The 22155-nt window shown below is 41.1% G+C and overlaps 1 protein-coding gene across 3 annotated transcripts in view; it reads right to left on the bottom strand.

Moving 5' to 3' along the window:
* VCAN (versican) overlaps nucleotides 1-21927 on the bottom strand; it is a 119818-nt gene extending 97891 nt beyond the window's left edge. For all 3 annotated transcript variants that reach the window (XM_004009067.5, XM_042250731.1, XM_042250732.1), the window contains exons 1-3: nucleotides 21664-21927; nucleotides 8757-8832; nucleotides 1866-2243 (exon numbers count right to left, since the gene is read on the bottom strand). In XM_004009067.5, the coding sequence (XP_004009116.3) occupies nucleotides 1866-2243; nucleotides 8757-8826 (448 nt within the window). In that variant the 5' untranslated portion in view covers nucleotides 8827-8832; nucleotides 21664-21927. The remainder of the gene's footprint in view (nucleotides 1-1865; nucleotides 2244-8756; nucleotides 8833-21663) is intronic.
* Nucleotides 21928-22155: the final 228 nt, after the last annotated feature.

Below are 22155 nucleotides of genomic sequence, written 5' to 3'. Positions count from 1 at the left end.
TTAGAGTTGACAACAGCCTCCCTCCATCTCTCTCTCTCTCACACACACACAGCTTGACCTCTAGCTATTAAATTGTTTTCCACATGCCTATCCTTGCTTCTCTCTTCCAAAACAGGTATGTGCCAATAAAGCATCTACAGGGGACAGACTAGGCATGTCATCAATAAGCACCTCTGATCAGTGTTAATTCAAAAAGGCCTGCACAGGTACCAAGTGGATGCACTGACAACTAATACTTATTTCCCATTTCTGATTTTTCAAAGAAAAAAAAAAAACCACCGAATGTTTTTCATAAAATCTATACCTTTACAGAACAACTTTAAAATTTCCAGGAAGTATATATGGTCCTATAAGTATGTTTATAATGACCTCTAAGACTTGAGCAAGACTTTGCATGGTTTTAAACTAGTCTTCTGCTGATCAAAGCTTCAAAGAACCTTCTTGGTAATTAAAAATCTTCCTTGTGCACCTAGGATTGGCAGTAAGGGGGCACAAAGGGCCCTCCATGACCAAGGCAGGGAATATCAGACTGTATAAGTATCTATAATTGCTGGATAATTTGAAGACCTCATGGGGCTAAGGAGATTAAGTGGAGAATTTTCATTGTTTCAGAGGGGCAAGGGGCAAATCCACTGCTAATTCTTTAATGATGAAGATTGTAAGAAGTTGTTAAACTTCTGGGATTTAATATATATAATATATGTATAATGCATATCTCAGTTTATATATTATATATATATATGGTATGTTACATTACACAAAAAGAAGAAGAGATAGATCAGTAGAAAAAACAATCCAAGACTAATCAAAGTAAATGATAAAAAGATTAAAAGCAAAGAGCCCAGGGTGTTCAGTGAATGCCTGGAAAACATAAAAATAGATTTATAGAAGAGAGCAATAGGATCTGAATGGGAAAGGATGTTCAGAAAATTAATCTGTCACATCTGAAATTCAGAGTATTTCCTTTTGGCTACACAAAAAAGAGTTTTAATAAAACCCTTTGTATATGTTTCTGAAAGGTAAATATTTTATAGGGAAACGGAGGGTTGGAAGAAAAATCTGTTCCATCATGTCTGGGTATGAGAATTTTGCTTAATAACTTGCCAAAACATTCTGCTTCCAAGAGCTGTGACATTATGTGTGTACCCAATTAAAGCAATTTTTCCTTGCTTTGTCTCCTAACTTAAATTCAAATGACATACAAACTACCACTGAAAGGGGGCTGAAACTAAAGTGTCTCATTGCAAGACAGTGGGTAACTAGTGTATTGACCTTAAAAAAATACACCGAATTCTTGTTTTGATCCAATTTAAATGTTTATTGAGTCCTTGCCTTTTCAGAGCACTATGATATTAATATATACCATGGACTTATTAGGTGCCTTATTTATTCAATGTAAGTTAAGATATAATTTATATGTCTTAAAAGCAAACTCAAACATTTTAATAATCATGCTAGGAGAGTGAGAAAAAAGGTTTGTGTGTGTGTGTGTGTGTGTGTATGTGTGTATATGTATGCATGTGAGTGTACATGCACATATACACATATGTAAAAAAAATTAAACTGTAGATCCGTCTTTGCTTTCTTAAAAAATAATTGCTGATAGGTCTCAATAGTGAAGTAATGATTCTTGAGCTATATCCCATGTCTTGAAGTATTCATTATATCTGGTATAAAGTCACCTTCCTTGACTCCTGAACAATTAACAGTTCATTTTTAGTGAAAGACATGGACTATTGGGTCGATTGGTGTGTTTTTTCCCTTTGTTCAAACCCTGAGCAGTGGCTACTTTTGAATCTTGTTTCACGACACTTCTGAAGCAGGTATCCTATAATACCAGCTTCTTCTAGAGTCCCAAGCCTTACCCTCCACGGTCAATGACACCGTGTCCTGTGTGTCTTCAATCCCATACATGACGTCACAGCGGTAGCGGCCCGCATCACTGGCCAGCAGTTTGACCATGGTGAGTGAGGCATCGCCCACGTCCTCGGGATGTGTGGGCACCGACACCCTCCCTTTGTAGTCTTGACCAATCTTGATATTCCCATTTTGGGCCACGAGGACAGTAGTCTCCTTTAAATCTTTTCCCGTCTTGTCCAATTCAATCTTAGACCATTTGATTCGCAGAAATTCACTGGTGGTGTTATAACTAGGTGGTAAGGTAGGCATGGTTGAGAAATGACAAGGTAGGTTGACTTTTCCAGAGAGGGAGCCCTTAACAGATGGGCTTTTTTCCATGTTGACTACAGGAAAAAGAAAATACAAAATCGACAAGCTGAGTCTATTAAATAAGTGAAAGGATAAGAACCATTACAGGGATTTGGTTACATCTTCAGTATGTAAAATAATTAGGATGATTTTATACACAGAGAATAGTACATCATTTCAATAATGTTTTATAACAGACAGGAATTAATAATGCTCATTAAAAGTTGCTTTTGTTTTTATTTTTTTAAGTTTTTATTTTATACTAGAGTATAGCTGGTCAACAAAGTTGTGATACTTCCAGGTGGACAGCAAAGGGACACAGCCATACATATACATGTATCCACTCTCCCCAAACTCCCCTCCCATCCAGGCTGCCACATAATACTGAGCAGAGTTCCCAGTGCTATACAGTAGGACCTTGTTGGCTACCCATTTTAAATATAGCAGTGTGTATATGTCGATCCCAAACTCCCTAACTATCACTTTCCCCGTTTTCCCCCGTGGCAAGCAAAAGTTCATTCTCTAAGTCTGTGAGTCTGTTTCTGTTTTATAGATAAGTTCATTTGTATAATTTCTTTTTAGATTCCATATACACCCTCATCCGGGTATATTTATAACTCTTTTCTTATATGATATTTCTCTTTCTCTGTCTGATTTCACTCACTTTGACAATCTCTAGGTCCATCCATGTTGCTGCAAATGGATAATGCTCATTTTTATGTGCTAAAATATGAGCTTTCATTTTAAAGTATTTGTAACTTAGATTTTAACATGAACAAAACAAGTGATAAAATAAGGCCATTGTAGGAAGGCAAGAAATCAAGGGTGAAAGGAACCTAGACTAAGCAATGCAGGTTTAAAGACCTGACCAATGTTAGGAAGAATAGTTAAAAAGCAGATTTAAGTTAACAGGTGAGAAGAAGAAAAATGATTAAGATTACTTTAGAGGAAATGAAAACAACTTCAAGAAGAAGTGAAAATTATCAAAAGTACTTCAGTAGACTGGAGCAGGGAAACGTCCAACACTTGAAGGACCCACTACGGTTCAGTGTTGAATCAAAGGCTTTCATCGTAATGACAAATTCAGCTGCAGTCGCTTTGTAGCGAAACATTCAGTTCAGTTCAGTTCAGTCGCTCAGTCGTGTCCGACTCTTTGCGACCCCATGAATCGCAGCACGCCAGGCCTCCCTGTCCATCACCAACTCCCAGAGTTCACTCAGACTCATGTCCATCGAGTCGGTGATGCCATCCAGCCATCTCCTCCTGGGTCGTCCCCTTCTCCTCCTGCCCCCAATCCCTCCATTATATCCTGGGGGGTAATGTTGGCTTCTGTTCACCTAACCCTTCTAAGCCTGGCTTCCCAGGTGGCTCAGGGGTAAAGAATCTGCCTGCAGGGACTTCTCTGGTGGTCTGGTGGCTAAGTCTCTAGCCACCCAATGCAGGGGCCCCAGGTTTGATTCCTGGCCAGGGAACTAGATCCTACATACTGCAACTAAGACCCAGTGCAGCCAAATAAAAAAAATAATTACTAAAAAAAAAAAAAAAATCCGCCTACAATACAGGAGATGCAGGAGATGTGGGTTTGATCCCTGCGTCAGGAAGATACCCTAGGGGAGGGCATAGCAACCTACTCCAGTATTCTTGCCTGGAGAATCCCATGGACAGAGGAGCCTGGCGGGTTACAGTCCATAGCCTTGCAAGACTCAGACGTGACTAAGCGACTGAACACACACACATGCAACCCTTCTAAAGTATTAATCTACAGAATGCTTTTCTGCTTAAGCCCTTAAACTTTTAATGAGAAAGAACACTTCGACTATAATTTAACACCATTACATGCAGATAAATAAATAAATAAAACCCACTCATATAGGGATCTATACCTCTCCTCCCCATCTTGCATCCATCTCCCAGTCTCTCCTAGTTGGCGACACAATGTGTTGGTAATAGAATATAAATTATAGTGCACAGGGAGCTCCCAGTTCATGTAAACATGATGAACAGCAATAGCAATATCTAGGTGGAGTAAAATAATATTTCTTAATTGACAAAATGATATGTATCTAACACTTGGTATGTTAGTGGTTAAAGGCATTAGTAACACACATCTCAATATGAACATGCATTAGAAACGATACAGACGCTAAAGACTAAAACTTAACTTCAAAAGGACTGGATCCCATTAGGGAGCTAAACACACAAAAAAGATATCTTGTACTATTTTTTTTTTAAATTTTGGCAGAGAATAGGGGTCCTGAGAAGGAAAGAGGTAAGAATTTTATGAACTAAAAAATGTCTTAATTTGTACCTATCATACGTTCTAGGAATTCCTATCTTCCTTCCTGAAGAGTTATAGATGATTAAGCTCACAAATAAAAGATGGCTTTTTAAATGGAGAATAAACATCTTTACCATTGACATCAATTGTGGTATAAATTTATAAGATTCTGATTCAGCCCAATCTATTCAATTGGGAGGTTTTTGACACTTAGAGCATTTCTCCATAACTGTGCTATAATGAAAAGATATATTGGAACAAAATAATGTCAAAAGGCAATTTCCCAAGGGTTATTTATTGTTCTGGATATTTATAGATACAAGAAAATTAAAAGCTGCAGTTGTATGTAAATATATATTCATGGAGAATCCAGTCTTATCAACAAGATTAACAAAAAGCTGTGTGGCCAAGTCTTCTGTGTATGAAATCTTGGGTCTTAATGCACTGGGTAATAAGAATTGAGTTTACCAAATATAAATATTTTAAGAAAGAAATTTAGTAGCACAGAGGATAATGTTTATCGACTATGCATGTTAAAAAAGAATGCTACCTGCAAGAACTTGTCTGAAATTCTGACAGTGCAAGAAACAAAAATGAATGCTAGCAACAGTTCACCATTCAAGTTTGTGGTCTAAATGAATACTGTAAGGGAGAACACTCCAAATAATGAATAATCAATTATGCTTCATTTTATGTCAGTAAATTCTGCAGAGCAAGAATGATGCAAATTCTATCTACACAATTTAATCAAACACACACACACAGACCTTGGCCTAGAAGTGCCAGAGTGAAACTAGGGGAATTTATCACCCTCTCAAGTATTAGTATCACTCCCTCATTCACTCATTTACTTGTGACTATGCAGGATTCCATTTATTGTATTAGATGAATATCCAAATAACAGAGTCAATGGTAAATAATCCATATAAAAGGTATTGTTAAATCAAAGAGTTCCTTATGCATTAAAATAAAGCCCATAACCAAGAGACAAAATGTTCATTAATTACTCACCTTTCAAGTGCCTAGACTTAAATAGAAAAACCCTTAAGGTGAGGGTACTTGTGTTGACCCAACTAGCTATTACTCTGTGCTTCACTGTGAACTTGGCAAATATATTTCATATGTATCTTACATTTTCAACTTCATCCCTTTGAAACAATGAAGATTCTTCTGAAATTAGCCCCAAACTAATGATATTGCTTAATAGTGATCACCAATTCACAAAACACCTGATGCTTGGGGTAAAGTACAGTACACTGGCTGAGAGCATGGACAGTGGAACCAGATTGCCAGGTTCACCTCTAGGCTCCGTAACTAACTTGTTGTGTGATCTCTACATTAGTTATGTCGAGAAATCTTTTGGTACTATTGTTTCCTCATTTGCCAACTGGGGAGAATAAAGCACGTGTCTCATGGAAGAGTTAAGATTAAAAAAGGTTGACAAAGTAAAATACTTAGAAGAAAGCCCAACATGTAGAAATTACTCAATATTGTTAGCGGTTATTACTATTTAAAATATCATCAAGGAGCTATACCATAAGTGTTAGTTTCCCTATTATTTGTGTGAGTTCTTTAAGTGAAAGGGTGATGGTCCTGTTTCTCAGTCTTCCCGCTACTTTCTCCGTAATTTCCTTCTATTACGACCCAACCAAATCAACTCCCCTTTCTCTATCTCTTTTCTGTGTCCTCCCTCTTCACTCAATGCCACTGTCCTTTCCTCTCTGTCACCTTTACTCCCCAGAAATGCTGAAGAGGACAGCTTCTTGGCCATTGGCTTGGTGGCGCCTAGACTCTGATAGCCATTCAGGTCATTCATTGTGGTATTCACTCATTATTTATTTACTCATTCACTTATTCACTCAAGCATAAATTGATTAAGTGCTAGCCGTGTGTCAGGAACTCTGCTCAAAAAGAAAAAAAAAAAAAAAAACAGCTCTCTTGAAGTCACAGTCTGCTTGGGAAGAAATACAAGGAATAACTTACCCTCAATGAGTGGTATGGACTATAATAGCTGTCACAGCAGAGGGGACAATGAGAACGTACAGAAAGGGCTTTAAAACTGCCTGGAAACAATTTGGGGGATGAGAGGTGGGAGCCATCTCAGAAGTCAGCTCATCCTCGGTTCCTCTCTCACCCTCACCACACCACATCCCATGCAGGCATCGGTCCTAATCCTCCATCTTCACATATCCAGTTCACTCTCCTGCCATCACGGGATACAAGCGCCTCATCTCACACATGGGTGATCACAATAACCTCCTAAGTCATCTCCCTGGGGCCGCTCTTTCTCTCCTACAGTCAAACCAACATAGAACAGCAAACATGGAACTTGGAAAATATTCATCAACTTATGTTTCACTGGCTGAAAGCCTTTAGTGCTTCCTGGGAATAAAATCCATTTCTAAAGCTTACAATGCTTGCATGGATAAGAAGCGTACCAGTGGTAAAGCTCACACACTCCTGGGACAGCCTTGGTTCTTCTCCCAGTTCTGCAACTTACTAGTCTTGTGACTTTGAGCAAGTCACTTAGGTTCTCTGGATCTCAGTTTCCTCTATGGATAGTGAATGTTTCAATAAGCTAATGTTAAGTATTAAAACTGTTCCTGGCTCATAGGAAGCTCCTTCTTTAAAAAAAAAAAAAAAATTTATTTGCATATAGTTGCTTTACAACGTTAGCAACGTTAGTTTCTGCTGCGCAGCAAAGTGAATCAGTTACTCCTATACATATATCCCCTCTCTTTTGGATTTCCTTTCTGTGTAGGTCATCACAGAGCACTGAGTAGAATTCTCTGTGCTCTATAGAGGGTTCCCATTAGTTATCCATTTTATACATGGTAGTGTATATATATTGGTCCAAATCTCCCAATTCATCCCACCCCTTTGGTGTCCATCCAGATTTGCAAAGTAGAAATAGAGACATGGGTGCAGAAAAATAAACATAGGAAGCTCTTTTCTGAGTGTCAGATGGTGTTTCTATTTACACAAGCTGATTTCTGCCTATCTCTCTATCTAGATCTCCTATTTTTCCCTTGATCCCTGCTCTCCAACTGCAGTGACCCTTCGATTGCTCAAACACATTACCTAACTTGGGCCAGATCTTAGCTGGCTGGCTCCTTCTCGTCATTCTCACGTCAGTGTAAGTATTACTTTCTCAAAGACGCCTTCCCACCTCCCCTGCTCCCACCCTAAGCCACTTTCTGTGTTGTCACTCTGCCTTATTTTCATCAATTCAGAAGTACTTGGATTGTTGGTTTACGTGTTTATCGCCTACCTCATGTAACTAAGGAGATTAGGCTTAATGAAATCTAAAACAATGTATGACTCATCCACTGATATATCCCTGGAGACCCAGACTAAGGCATAGCACGCAGAATCTGTTCAAACAATACTGTCAATGGATAGATAAATGAATGGATAGGAAGGATGGATGAATAAATAGGTTGAGTGTCACAAGTTCTGAATCTTAAGAATGAACTGAAGTGGAACTGTAGAGCACAAGAGAAGGGACTGCTAAGCAGAAGGAACTGCATGGGGGCAGGGGAAGGGAAACAGGTATAAGGAAAAAATAGGGAATAAGAATGGAAATTCTAAATTATTTCGAGACTCTGAAGCAGGCAGTGAGTGTGAGAAAGAAGCAGAAGCTGAGTCTAGAGAGACCCTTGATGGGAGCAGGTCACTGATACTCAGCACAGATTCTTTCTTCATGGATCAAGAGTCTACAAATTTGGAATCACAAAACTCTCATTAGGTGGACATATAATTTGAAGCTAAGAAAAACAGTGCATGTGTACTTATCCAGTTACAAAGGAGAAAGAGAGAAGGAGAAGAAAAGAGAAAAAGAAAGAAATGGAGGTAGGGGTAAAAACTTGTCTATCAGACTTCTCTATATCTTCTTGATTTCTTTCAAATTGTATCCCTCTAAAAGTTCAATAGTCTTTTTCTCAATGTAGAAAAGCCTTTGAGTGGTATCAAAAAGAGTGGAACTTTAAAATATGCCCAGCCACTCAAATGAGCCTTTTTGCACAGTCTGACAGTAATCTGGGAAGTTACTGAAAGCCCACTTTCTTCTTTAGCATCCTGTTCATTATTTTGTTATAACCGATTTATTTAAAGCCACTGTTTTCAGCCTAATGATATTTTAGCTAAAAGTCTTCAGCAACAAATAGATAAAAAATTCATCCTTTATTTTAGTGATTCCATAATCACATTCCATGTCCCAATACTTTAATTTTTATTTCAATTAATCCTAAAAAATGATTACCACACTCACCTTTCTGTAGTGCATGGGCTGCTATTAAGGTGGAGCACATCCATAAGATGCTCTTTATATTTATCAACATCTTGTCCTAGAAATGAAGAAAAACACGAAGTAAATCATAAGCATTCAGGCTTGTGGGAGGCCACATGTCACATGCTGTTTGTGCATCGTATGTAACAAGAGTACAAGAAGCTGCTCCTCTTGGGTTGTAAACACAGGAGGAGACTTGCAATAGGAGAAGTTGTCCCAACACTTTAATTATTAGTTTGACTCTCACCCAATGTGGTCGTTACCAAAATAATTCCAGAACCCAAATTGGGGACATATAACAATGTGGATGTGTGGGGCAACCGCAATGGGGTAGGCTGTTGGAAGAACAATATAGACCACAGCCTAAGTAACTAGCGGCTAGCAACTGGAACAAGGAGGGAAGGGCGACCACAAAATCTATTTAGAAACAGGAAGCTAATCATAGATGGAGCAAGAGAAGATGGGGAGGCAGTTGGGAGAGATGTGGAAAGAAAGGGATTTGCACCAAATGTGAAGTGTGTGGAAACCCATCGCTGATTCACGCACATGTTACCAGGACAGAGAATGAGGACCTCGGCAGGCTTTTTAAAGCACAGACTCAATTTAGTTTCTAGGAGGCTGAGCAAACAAAATAAATGTATTATAAGGAGCTGTTAATTACAAAAAAGGCCAGTGCTTGCCATGAGTTTTAAAGTAGTTCCAATGGTCTGAAGGGTAAAGAATGAAAGGAAACACCCTGTACTAAGAGACAATAAACCCTGCCCTGGCTTTGCCATTAATTTATTGTGTGACTTTGGGGAAGACATTTAACAAATCTGGGTTTCAGAATGATCCCTTCCAGCTCACATTTCTCTGCTGTTATAACTATGAGGAGGATAAGCATCATTGTTGAGGACCATCTAGAAATCAAAGAGCTAAGCTCAAAACAACCACAGAAGACTATTTGATCTCAACAGCTGTTTCCTCCCCAGTTACATTTAGAACTGCTCTATAACAGCCATCAGTGGTTGGCTACCTAGTAGGCAATGCTCTCTCTTTTCTAACAAAACTTTGATTCCATTTTAATATCTACCTTCCTTCACATGGCCATACTTTGGTGGAACCTGGGTCAAACCCCAGTCCTAATGGATGATCCTGTTTATTCCAAGCCAATTCAGTTCAGTTCAGTTTAGTCGCTCAGTCGTGTCTGACTCTTTGCGACCCCGTGTACCGCAGCATGCCAGGCCTCCCTTTCCATCACCAACTCCCGGAGTTGACCCAAACCCATGTCCATCGAGTCAGTGATGCCATCCAACCATCTCATCCTCTGTCGTCCCCTTCTCCTCCTGCCCTCAATCTTTCCCAGCATCAGGGTCTTTTCAGATGAGTCAGGTGGCCAAAGTATTGGAGTTTCAGCTTCAACATCAGTCCTTCCAATGAACATTCAAGACTGATCTCCATTAGGATGGACTGGTTGGATCTCCTTGCAGTCCAAGGGACTCTCAAGAGTCTTCTCCAACACCACAGTTCAAAAGCAGCAATTCTTCGGTGCTCAGCCTTCTTCACAGTCCAACTCTCACATCCATACCTGACCACTGGAAGAACCATAGCCTTGACTAGATGGACCTTTGTTGGCAAAGTAATGTCTCTGCTTTTTAATATGCTGTCTAGGTTGGTCATAACTTTCCTTCCAAGCCAATTACACGGGTCCTATTTCTTTTGCCAATGACTGGTTTTGGAACGATCATATGATGCAATTTTGGCCAAAGAGATGTGAGAAAATCTTGAATGGAGTAGTTGCTTCTGGGAAAGTATATTCATTTTAAGAAGAGAAAACGGGAAATGATGGTTGCTTTCCTTCATTGGACTTTATCAAGATTGAATATAGTTTGTGAAACTGTTGTATCCATGTTGCATCCATGAGTATATAAGATACCCTCTGGGATGAAGCTGAGAAACAATCAGGAGAGGCAGTGCTGAAGTGCTCAGGCATTAGACCAACAGCTAGCCATACCCTTGAACTTTCTTTTATTAGATAATAAATTCCTTGGTTATTTAAACCCAATAAAGTCAGGGCTTTTTGTTAGCCAATGTCACTGAAAGGCATCTTAACTGACACATATTTGAGTTGGTGCCCTATAACTTTCTCAGAAACTATCTAAATTCTGTATTATTTATAAAACCTAGATTAAAATCTTGTAAGAATCCAAGTCCAATCTAGGTTCAAACTCAATTTAACAATTGACATCAGCTATTCCTCTTCCCTTCATATTCTTCTTCATTTAATTGCTTTATTTTATATAGCTTGAAATAAGTGTTAGAATCTTTCTAAGAGAAAATTATAAAATTCTAGATACTTCCTGAAGACCAGTTTTAATCTAACACATTATACATCTCATATTTTCCATCAATGAACCATAGGACAAGTCACAATGAAAAGTATATAGTTGATAATCCTAAATTAACCTTGATAATTAAGCTTATTATTTACCATATAATCACTGAGATATGTTAATAAATGTTGTTACACACAAACTGGGAATTAAGTTTCTACTTTTCTGGATTTTTTTTACAAGATACCACAGCAAGCAGGAAGTATATGCCTATATCTCATTACTATAACAATATTTCAGGGAAAAAAAATAAGATGTCAATTTCACATACCCTAAAGCTTCCAACAAAATGAAACTTTAGATTGTATCATACAACACTATAAAGACAATGTACTCCATGAGTATTGAATCCAAATAAGAAACTTTTCTTTAATTGTGCTTACAAACAATAATTTATTATTCTCCTTCAAGAAAAATTTTTTCTCAAATTGTTTTTCTTTTTTTCAGAAAACATTTATAAGCTTAATGTTAAAAGTCTGGGCTCCATCGTCAAAGAGCCCTGAATTTGAGTTCTGAATTTTCTGCTTATACTCTGAGATTTGGGGTAAGTTACTAAACAGTACAATGAGAATTGATAAAACAATACATATAAAATATAGCTTGTTGATACACAGTATATTCAGTTCAGTTCAGTTCAGTCGCTCAGTCGTGTCTGACTCTTTGTGACCCCATGAATCGCAGCATGCCAGGCCTCCCTGTCTATCACCACCTCCCGGAGTTCACTCAGACTCACGTCCATCGAGTCCATGATGCCATCCAGCCATCTCATCCTCGGTCATCCCCTTCTCCTCCTGCCCCGAATCCCTCCCAGCATCAGAGTCTTTTCCAATGAGTCAACTCTTCGCATGAGGTATCCAAAGTACTGGAGCTTCAGCTTCAGTATCATTCCTTCCAAAGAAATCCCAGGGTTGATCTCCTTCAGAATGGACTGGTTGGATCTCCTTGCAGTCCAAGGGACTCTCAAGAGTCTTCTCCAACACCACAGTTCAAAAGCATCAATTCCTCGGTGCTCAGCCTTCTTCACAGTCCAACTCTCATATCCATACCTGACCAGTGGAAAAACCATAGCCTTGACTAGACGGACCTTAGTCGGCAAAGTAATGTCTCTGCTTTTGAATATACTATCTAGGTTGGTCATAACTTTTCTTCCAAGGAGTAAGCGTCTTTTAATTTCATGGCTGCAGTCACCATCTGCAGTGATTTTGGAGCTCAGTATTTATTATTAAAATTTCTAATCCAAGCTTTCTATCAGTGAGAACTTCCTGGTTTCATATCACTAGTAGTAAAAAGAATATTTAAAGCCCTTGGATTTGAAAATTATAACCTGGGTTATTACTAAAACTTTGTACACCTTCATGCTCACAGTAAATTGTCCTATAATTTATCATTATGTCCTTTGAATCATTACTTAGAAATATGTTTTATCTCCTGTGTAGAACAGTAGCTTTCTGAAAAGCAGGATCTGTGTCATATTCAACTTACTAATTACCACAATATTTCCACAGTGCCGGCTTCGGAGTAGTTGCTTTGAGGGAGGTTTGCTGACCAAATGCGTGACCAACACGCCCTCAGTTCCTATTCAGAAATACACTCTGAAGAGAAGCATCAACAATCTCTTTAGACATGGGTGAGTGGGCTAATTAACACATGAAATACAGTTAACATTGGCTGTGACTCAATAATATCTGATGTTTGCAATATCTGGAAAGTCAAAATCTTGTAACAAAATCAATGGAGAAGATGCAATCCTGACCGAGAACTGGTCTTCTGCATTGCAATTTTCCACCCAAAGCAGATACTTAAAAGTCTAACTTTTTTATAAGGATACTCCATCCTTACAAAAGTGTGTTTTTGTTTTTGTTTTTGATGGAGAGGAGGAAGTAGTTCTTCATCTGTTTAACAAGTATACTCATCACTTGCCCAAGTAAGACTGCCAGTAAGGCAAGGTTAGGGAAGGAGGTTGGTGCATTAAAAGTGCGAGGAAGAGATCAGTCATATTTTAAATCCATTTGCATAAATTAAGTTGCCAACATTTAAAAACTGGAGTGTTCACACTAAGCCCCCGATCTCTGACTTCTTTTGGAAAATCAGACCTAACAATTAGAGGTCCATATTCTAGCTGGCCAATCATTAGCACTAAGCAAGCAGCAGGCCCTGGCCTTGGCTCTGTGAGCTCAAGATTATCAATGCCCCAGTTGGCCTCTCATCCATTTCTACTCCATGCCTATTCCCTGTAGTCACCAGAGTTTGCAACTCAAATTCCCAAACTTCTGATCTCAGAACTATATTTCCACTGCCTCTTCCTTACAGGCCACAGACATCATTCCGTTTCTCTAATTTCCATAAGTCTGTGTTCATGCTCATGGTTGTTTAAGCACACCATTTGCCTTCTTTGATTTTACAAAATGAGAAACTTTCTGAAGCTTCTTTGTTTTTAGCACCACTCTAACCCCCATTTTTTATTCTTCTGCTCTTCTGTGTGGGTCTTGTAAGCATTATCTGTTAGTGATAACAAGTCTGACTGCATAGAAAGACCTGGGAGATATGAGAGCTGGTGCCTATATTTAGTCTTCTATTCCAGTGAAGTCAATGAGAAGAGGAAAAAGTCATTGAACAATCAAGTCACAGCTGACTGAGGCTGTTTAATTGCCTAGGAGACATGAGAGACAAGGTCAACAGGATTCCTATCCATGAGAAAAGTCTGCAAAGGGGATAAGGGTCATGCCAGGGGTAGGCTGCCTCAGCGAAAGAGAGAGCCAAGGTTTTAGTAAACAGATATTTAGTATTCTCCCTTGATCTTGGGGAAGCTCCACTGAGCAAAGGGTGACTTAAGGATGCAGACACAGTGGTTTGTCTTCCAGTTCTCGAATTAGTTACCCTAGACAACCAATTGTTCAGAATACCTCAGCCACAAAGTGCATGCAAAGAGCATTGCCTATCATGTTGCCATGTGGTGCTTACACAAAGGAGGATCGCTATAATGCAGAGAGAGATATCATGGTTTAAGCATACAGTGTCATGAATTTGCTTTCCATGAATAATAGCACCATGTGAATTTACCACAAACACAGGTATAGATTCCTGCACCTGGACTTGGCTGTTTTTTCATGTCACTGCTCCTTAGTATTGCTGTGTTCACTGCCTGTGCCCTCCTTGATGTAAAATGCACTGCACTCTTCATTCCCTTTCTCAAGTTCTGTTTTCATCATAGCACACCTCACCATCGTATATGTGTATTTGGCAACTGCCCTTCTCTGCCTTCCATAATATAAGCTCCAGGAAGGCAGTCTTTGATGTTTTATTCATTGCTGTATCCACAATGCCCAGGACACCCAGTAAATATTGTTTGAATGAATGAATATGCCCTTATGTGCATGCATGCATGCGTGTTCAGCCACTTCAATCATGTCCAACTCTTTGTAACCCTATGGACTGTAGCCTGCCAGGCTCCTCTGTTCATGGGATTCTCCAAGCAAGAATACTGGAGTGGGTTGCCATGGCCTTCTCCAGGGGATTTTCCCAAGTCAGGGATTGAACCCACATTTGCTGCAGCTCTTGCATTGCAGGGGGATTCTTTACCCACTGGGAAGCCACCTGGGAAGCCAATTATGTGCACATTATACACTATTTGGCAATTACTTTCTTCAGTTAAAATACAGTTTATCTCTGAGAATGTTCTGAATCAGCTAATACAGTTTGTCTGTGTTACTTTTAACAGCTGCATAATTTTCTCCTACATGAACATATCATCTTTTATTATACAGTTCCTGTGATGAGCCTTTAAGGTGTCTCCAGATTTTTGCAATGAGAAACAATGCTGCAAAAGGGCATTCTTGTCCATTGGCCTTGGGTGACATTTCTACCAATATCTATATGACAATACCTAGAAGTGGAATTGCTGGGTCAAAATGTATGTGCATTAAAAAAAATTATAGCTATTACCAAATCACTTTCTAAAGAAGATGAACCTACTTACATATATAAGAGATCCAGTTTCCCCACAACTTGACCAACACAAACTTTTACTAAACTTTATCTTTATAGCTGATTGATGAAAATGGCACAGAATAAACATTATTATTTTTTTAATTATGAATGAGACTAAGCAATTTTTCATATGATTTTTAAAACATTTATTGTTCTCTTTCTGCCAGCAGCCTACACACAAAACATTTGCCAATTTTTCTTTTTGATGGGCTGTGGTCTATTCTTTTGTAAAAGTTCCTGGCATATCAAAATATGCTGACATTTTCTAGATGTGTTATGTGTTTTGTGTAAATAATTTAATTGTTATTTAGTCAGATTTATCAATCTTTTCTAGTATAGCTTTTGGGTTATACCTTTCTTTATCAGGGGTTTCCTTTCTCCTAGCTTATTATTCTAAACATTTTATAATATCCTCTAGTTATTTTTTAAAAGGTTATTTTACTCCCAACATTTCATATTAGATCCATCTTAATTTTATTCTGGGATAAATGAGGTAAAGATTGATTTGTATTTTGAGTGGGCCAATCAGTTGTGCCCAAGTCATTTACTGAATAATTTTTCATTTCCACTGAATTTCCATGTTTATTTGAGTCTGTTTATGGACTTTGTCTTCTAGTCAATGAAACTAGACAATTTTTGTTTTAATTGAAGTATACTTGCTTTACAATGTTGCGTCATTTTCAGCTGTGTGGCAAAGTGATTCAGTTATAAATATACATATAAAACATATATATATGTATATATACATATATACATTATATATACACATATAAATGCAGTTATATACATAACCTTTTATCAGATTCTTTTCCATTATAGGTTATTACAAGATATTTAATATCTTACAGTTGCCTGTGCTATACCCTAGGTCTTTGTTCATCTATTTTATATATTGTACTGTTACTCCCAAACTCCTAATTTATCCCTTCCCCTGTTTCCACCTTGGTAAACCTAATTTGTTTTTTATGTCTGTGAGCCTTTTTCTGTTTTATAAATAAGTTCATTTGTATTGATTTTTTTAGATTCCACATACAAGTGCGAAACTAGACAATTCTGACAACAGTATGTCCCTCTCTAACTCATTTTACAGGTTTAGTAGGAAATACATGATTTGGGTAATGCTGTTAAGATTACAGAATTAGATCAAGATGAGCCCCAGGGATATATATCTTAACACTATTTATTTGTGGAGTTATTTATGAGAGCCCTTTCACAGGTACTTATGCTTTTGATGTTTATAAATGTATATCCATTTAATAGATTTTGACATCAAATGCCCAAAAGTTGTGTGTTAACTTGGTTTTCTCAACTAGGAATTGCAACTCAAGCTTTCTGATTCTAAGCCTAGTATTCATTCTACTATACCACATGTAATAAATACCAACTCAGTAATTTAATAATAAAAAGATAACATATATTTTATATGTTTACATAGTTTATTATAAACTATGCAATCATAAATTTATAGATGTAAACACCTCTTAAAATTCTTAGAAGAATGAAGTAGGATGTATATAGATACAGAAAAAAGATAAATTTAAATGTAGCTCACCTAATTTACACCCTTTTAAAGATGATCAATCTAGCCAGCAGAATTTCAGGGAAACCAACTCATCACATAAAGATGCTTTGCACTGACCACTGAAATGGAACTACCCTTGGCACATTCAGTGATAGAAACACAGCTGTCAAAAAACCCTGGAGAACATATATGTAATATAAATGTATAAATGCACATATATGTAATTAACCACATATAGGCTACCAGAGGAAGCTGGCAAACATTCACTAACTGAAGCGGAGCTTGGTCAAGACATTTATCTCTACTTCTCCTTGTTCTGATTCCAAATCAGACAGAGTACAGACCTTGTATTTTCTGATAAAGTACAGATCTATGCAATAGTCAACATGTTTTCTCATCCCGGAGCCAGTTACCCCCAACAATGAGTGTTTATGACTCCTAACTGGTTTCTCTAGGTGGGTGGTGGAATAATAGCCTACTGCAGTTATTCATTCTTTTCCCAAAAAGAACCCTATGTCTGGAAAAGTTCTGTTCAGTCACAGGGAAATATCCCATTTTAAATACAGTATCTAGTGATGTTTGTCCATGAATAAAGTTAACAAAAATATTTAAACCCCCCCAGGTAAGGAAAGTTTAGTTATACCGTTCTTGGGTGACAGTGTTGGTTGATCTTTGTGCTCTGATGTTCAATTACTGACCAATCATTAACCACAAAGTACTTAAGCATAATAATGTGAGGAAAGAAAGAACAATGAGTATATCTGTAACATTAATCATATTCAGCCTTAAATTAACTTTTTAGGTCTTTTCCAAACAACTTACAAGGGTATATGCAGATATAGGTATCCTAGGATATCAAAGGTATTTCCTTCCAGTTTGTAGGCACAGAGAAAAAGAAGAAACAGAAATTTATGTCTGTAAACATATATAAATCCAGGGGGATTCTTTTAAAACTTTAAATTTGAACTAAAGTTAAAATTCTTTTTAAACTTTAAAAGTAGGAAATACTATTTAGGGCTAACTTTAAATTTCTGTATTTTACTTACCAAGAAAAACAAAATAAAACTTTGAATTCGTACACAAATCTTTAGCAATTGTCTTGACTCTCATCCCTTTTCCCAGAACCCACAAGATTAAGGATCGTGGACTTCCTGCTGGAGGAAGCAATTGCTCAACTACTTTGGAATCCATGGAAGCCTTTGCCGTATTAGCTGGGACATACAATCATAAAATCTTCCTTTTTTTTTTTTAAACATAGCACCAGAACCAGAAGCTCAGTCTGGGACCTTCTGCTTGGTATGTTCTCACATTCCAAGTTACATATTCCCCCAATTGGAACAAATTTCATCTCAAAGACTAGTTGCTTCCATTGATGCCTTCCTATTTTTATGTTAATCTCACAACATCCTATTTTAAGTCTTTAAAGGAATATTTTCACTGTAAGTTTGGCAAAATTGCCAACTATGCTTAAAAGAATTTAGGTCACAGCTTTTAGAAGGAGTCAAAACGGAACGGCAAGTGTATCAGTTAGATGTCAGAACACGGGCTAGATCTGCCTGCGGTGCAGGAGACCCAGGTTCAATCCCTGGAGAAGGAAATGGTTACCCACTCCAGTATCCTTGCCTGGAGAATTCCACGGACAGAGGAGCCTGGTGAACTACAGTCCACGAGGGTCGCAAAAGGTCGGACACAACTGAGTGACTAACACACTAGATCGTTAAAACCCTGTTCTTCCAAGATAAACCCAAGAAGTAGGCAAGTCTAAAATGCAGCTCTAAGTGGCAGCGTCTACTCTGCGCCACATTCCGCAGTCTTTCGCTCATTTCATAAATATGAGCTGAGCTCCAACTATGGGCCGGGCGGGAGCTAAAAGCTCCTGCTTGCTGCAAAGGGATCAGGGTTACACCCACAGCCCCTAAGGTTTGTGTTCATGGAATCTATCAATCCTGTCAATGGCAATTGCTTGTCGTGCTAGACGAACTCTTCATGACATCTGGAACGTGAATATCTTGTAATTGACTAAAAAACGATCTTTAAGAAGTCAATATAGAGATCATAGGATAAACATCTCAAATTTCTTCCAAAACTGTTTGCTTGGAGTAAATCTTTACTTCTTTCCTGTCGCCAGGCAAAAACTACTCCATCCCACTCCCAAGAAGCAAGAGGGGGGAAAAAAATCAAAAGGTCTTATTTAATAAAAGTGTTTAGCGCCCTCTGGATAGAAGTCAGATCCGCTCCAGCAGTCTCCACCAGCCCTTTACAAGGGATGCGCCGCCGCCGGGCTCTCCCCGCCCCGCCCCGATCCCGAGGAAGGACCAAAGCCACGCCCCCATCGGCCTCTGGGCGGAGACCCAGGAGGCGCCCAGCCAGCCGCGGCTCTGAACAACTGCCGGTCCAGCAGTGCTGCTGTCTCCGAGCCCAAGAAGTCACACCCGTTTCGGGCCGGGAGCTGAAGCCCCAGCCCACGTGGCGGCGGCTGGTGAACCCCGGCGCTGCGGGAAGTGCTCCATGCGGTTCCTTTACGAGGGGACAGGGGTATGGAAAGAAACCCCCAGCACCCACTCTCTAAGCCTAGTTCCTCCGCCTCTCCCCCCTACCCCCGCTAACCCCAGCACGCCGCTTCAGTAGGATTTGTTACCGCTCTGGGGATTAAAACAATGGCTTAAAACGAGACGTGAAATTCAGTCCAAAACCTTGAAACGAACCCAGCCGGTCCGCTCCTGGCTGTTTGCGTGTATGTGCCCCATCCTTTCTTCTTCCCTTTCTCCCTATTGCTCCTGCCCTTTCCTTCTCTCCGTTTTCCACCCGGAGCCCTCCTCCCAAATTTCCGTCTTCGACGAGTGTTGTGAAATTGAGAAAGTTTAAATGTTGGAGGCAATAGTCTGGGAGGGGCCCTAGCATCGATTTCGAGTGGTCATGAGCCTTAGTAAAATCTCCCAAAGATCTGTATGATCTTTCTTAAAGGGACGCCCAAGATAAGAGTACCAAGCCCTCTGAAACCTGGCCACGTGTGTTAGCCTACCAAACTGCAGGCTTGCCCCGGGAGCGCCGCGCACACCCCAGCGGACTTGAAGAGAAGGCGCTTCAGCCCTTGGCAAAGACGTCTCCTTCCTGGGCCTGCCAACACTTAGGTTTACTTCGCAGATTCCGAAGTAGAAAACTAAACGGGAAGCTATGGCCCTCCATCGTTTAATGCAGGGCTGTGAAAGAGGCTCGTTTGGTTTTGGGGCGGGGGGAAGTGGGTAGGGTGAGCTCATTTTTCTCCACCTGTACTGGATTTCTCCATCAGGGGGCGCCCACACCCGTCACAAAACTCCCTATTCCTAGACATCTGGGTTCTGCAAGCTCGAAGCTCTCCAACTGGGGGCCGATCCGAAGGAGCGCACCGCCTCCCTCGCTCCTCCCTTCTTGCCTGCCTCGGCGGACAGAGGAGGCAGGGATTTCACACTAGCCATTCATTTGTCAGCGGTGGGGGAGGGGACACAGGAGCGAAAGAGACGGAGCAGAGGCTGGGAGAGGGGAAGGGAAACAGAGAAGATGGAGACAGAAAGGTAGAGACAAAGATGAGAAAGCGGACAGAGAGCCAGACTGTCTTTCCGCCTGTGGGTGTGCGCACAGCGGGACAGCTCTCCAGGCGCGGTGTAAATGTTTCCTCCCTCCCGTAGCATCTCCGGGGAACTTGCGGGACTTCTTAGGGCGCAGCTGGATCCCAGAGCACATAGTTTAAGCGATGACACTAGTTTTCTACCTCGCTCTCCGCTGCCTAACACAGGGATCGCTCCACGCCCAGTGACACAGACAGTGAGCCTAGACAACCCTGATGCCCCCCAACCCGCACGCACCAGGGATACTGCCCGGCGGCGCCCACGCCTCCGCAGGGCGGTGGGGCGCTCCAGCCCAGGGCGTCCCCCGGAGCTGCCGACACTCGCTCTCTGCCGCCGCAAGACTCGCCAGTGAAGTTGCTCAACTAGGGCCGCGAGCGGCGAAAGGGGTGGGGAAATGGAAGGAAAAGGAGGGCTACAGGAGTCTGGGCGAAGAGGGCTGATCCTAGAGGCCCCAGATTCGGGTCCCCACGCCACCTTTGTCTGAAAAGCGCCCTAAGCGCTGGCTTGCTGGTTAAGATGGAAGCAAAAGCCTCTACCTCGCTTCTCAGAATGAGCTAAAATTCTTGCACATCTCTACTGGTTCGGAGCAAGCTTTTCCCGCCCTGGCGCGGAGCAGACCTCCGCGGCGCTCCAAACACCCCACCCCCATCCCCTGCTCCCTCCTGGCCGGCTCCGGAGCACGGCGCGCTGGACAAAAGAACCCAGGGGCACCGGAGAGAGCCGTGACAGCCCTCAAGTCGCCAGAGAAGCGGACCGGGAACCCTGCACCTCCCCCCGACCGGACCACCTCCCATACAGCCCGCGGGATGAGGGGGTCACGTCCGCTCAGAACCCGGATCGCCTTGTCAGGAGCTGCCCGAGAGCGGCTTTCCAGGAACGCCGGGCACTGACCACACACCAGGGGCCAGGAACCAGGTGGCCTGCACCAAGGCTGCTTCGGGGATTTGCGTGTGGGCAAGTCTCGGGAGTCCCCATTCAAACTTTTGCCTCGAGCAGGTTAACGACAACAAAAAGATCAAGGTGCCAGGGTCCCTCCGTCCTCTCCAGCTCCAGACCCCTCGACGCTTCTAGGGGGTCTCCGCATTTCCTTCCCTCCCTTCCCCCAATTCCATTAGTCTGTCTACCCCCACCCCACCCCAGGCTTCTTTTGTCTGGATCTTTTTCAGCACCAAGGTCCCTCCGTAGTCCTCTCTCCAAACATCCTTCTGAAAGTTACCTGCATTTTTTACAGTGCCTATATTTTCTTAACTTCTCAAAGATAGTTCTCTTTGCCTTAATTAAAGCCTTCTACCAATCACAATCTACTTTTTTTCTAAACTAGATTTTTTTTTCCTATAAGTTTTTCTTTTTCTTTTCTTTCTTTTTTTTTTTTTTTAAAGGGGAAACAAAAGAAACGTGATTACCTTGAAAGGCGGCTTATTGCAGTTTGGGGGGAAAATTCACCTCAGCGCTGCGCGATTGGGCTCGGCGTTGCCGGGGCGGGTTACATAGGAAGCGCGGTGTCCCGGGGAAGCGTGCGGGATGGTGCTGGAGGATGCGGGGCTGGCCGCAGATCCCCGTCCCCACGCCTGACCGCAGCACCTAAGAAGGTTCGCGGCTGTTGCGCCCTCCCGACTGGAGTTCCTCCTCAGAAAGGCTCGGGGCAGCTCGCCTGCAAGTTCAAATGCGGGTTGTGACACCCATCATCATTATATCACTGTACCGTCAGCGCCGAGGAGGAGACTCGGCGAGGAGGAGGAGGAGGAGGAGGAGGAGGAGGAGGAGGAGGAGGAGGAGGAGGAGGGTTCATTCACAGGCTCCTCAAGCGCTCCGCAGCTTCAGCCACTCCTCAAAGCCCAGGCTGGGAAGGCAGGCAGAGGGGCGGAAAGGCAGCTCCCCGCGCTTGCGGTAGGGAC

Source organism: Ovis aries, chromosome 5 (assembly GCF_016772045.2).
Source record: "Ovis aries strain OAR_USU_Benz2616 breed Rambouillet chromosome 5, ARS-UI_Ramb_v3.0, whole genome shotgun sequence".
Taxonomy (NCBI): domain Eukaryota; kingdom Metazoa; phylum Chordata; class Mammalia; order Artiodactyla; family Bovidae; genus Ovis; species Ovis aries.
Note: the sequence above shows the minus strand (reverse complement) of the source record. Positions and strands in the feature narration are given on the sequence as shown.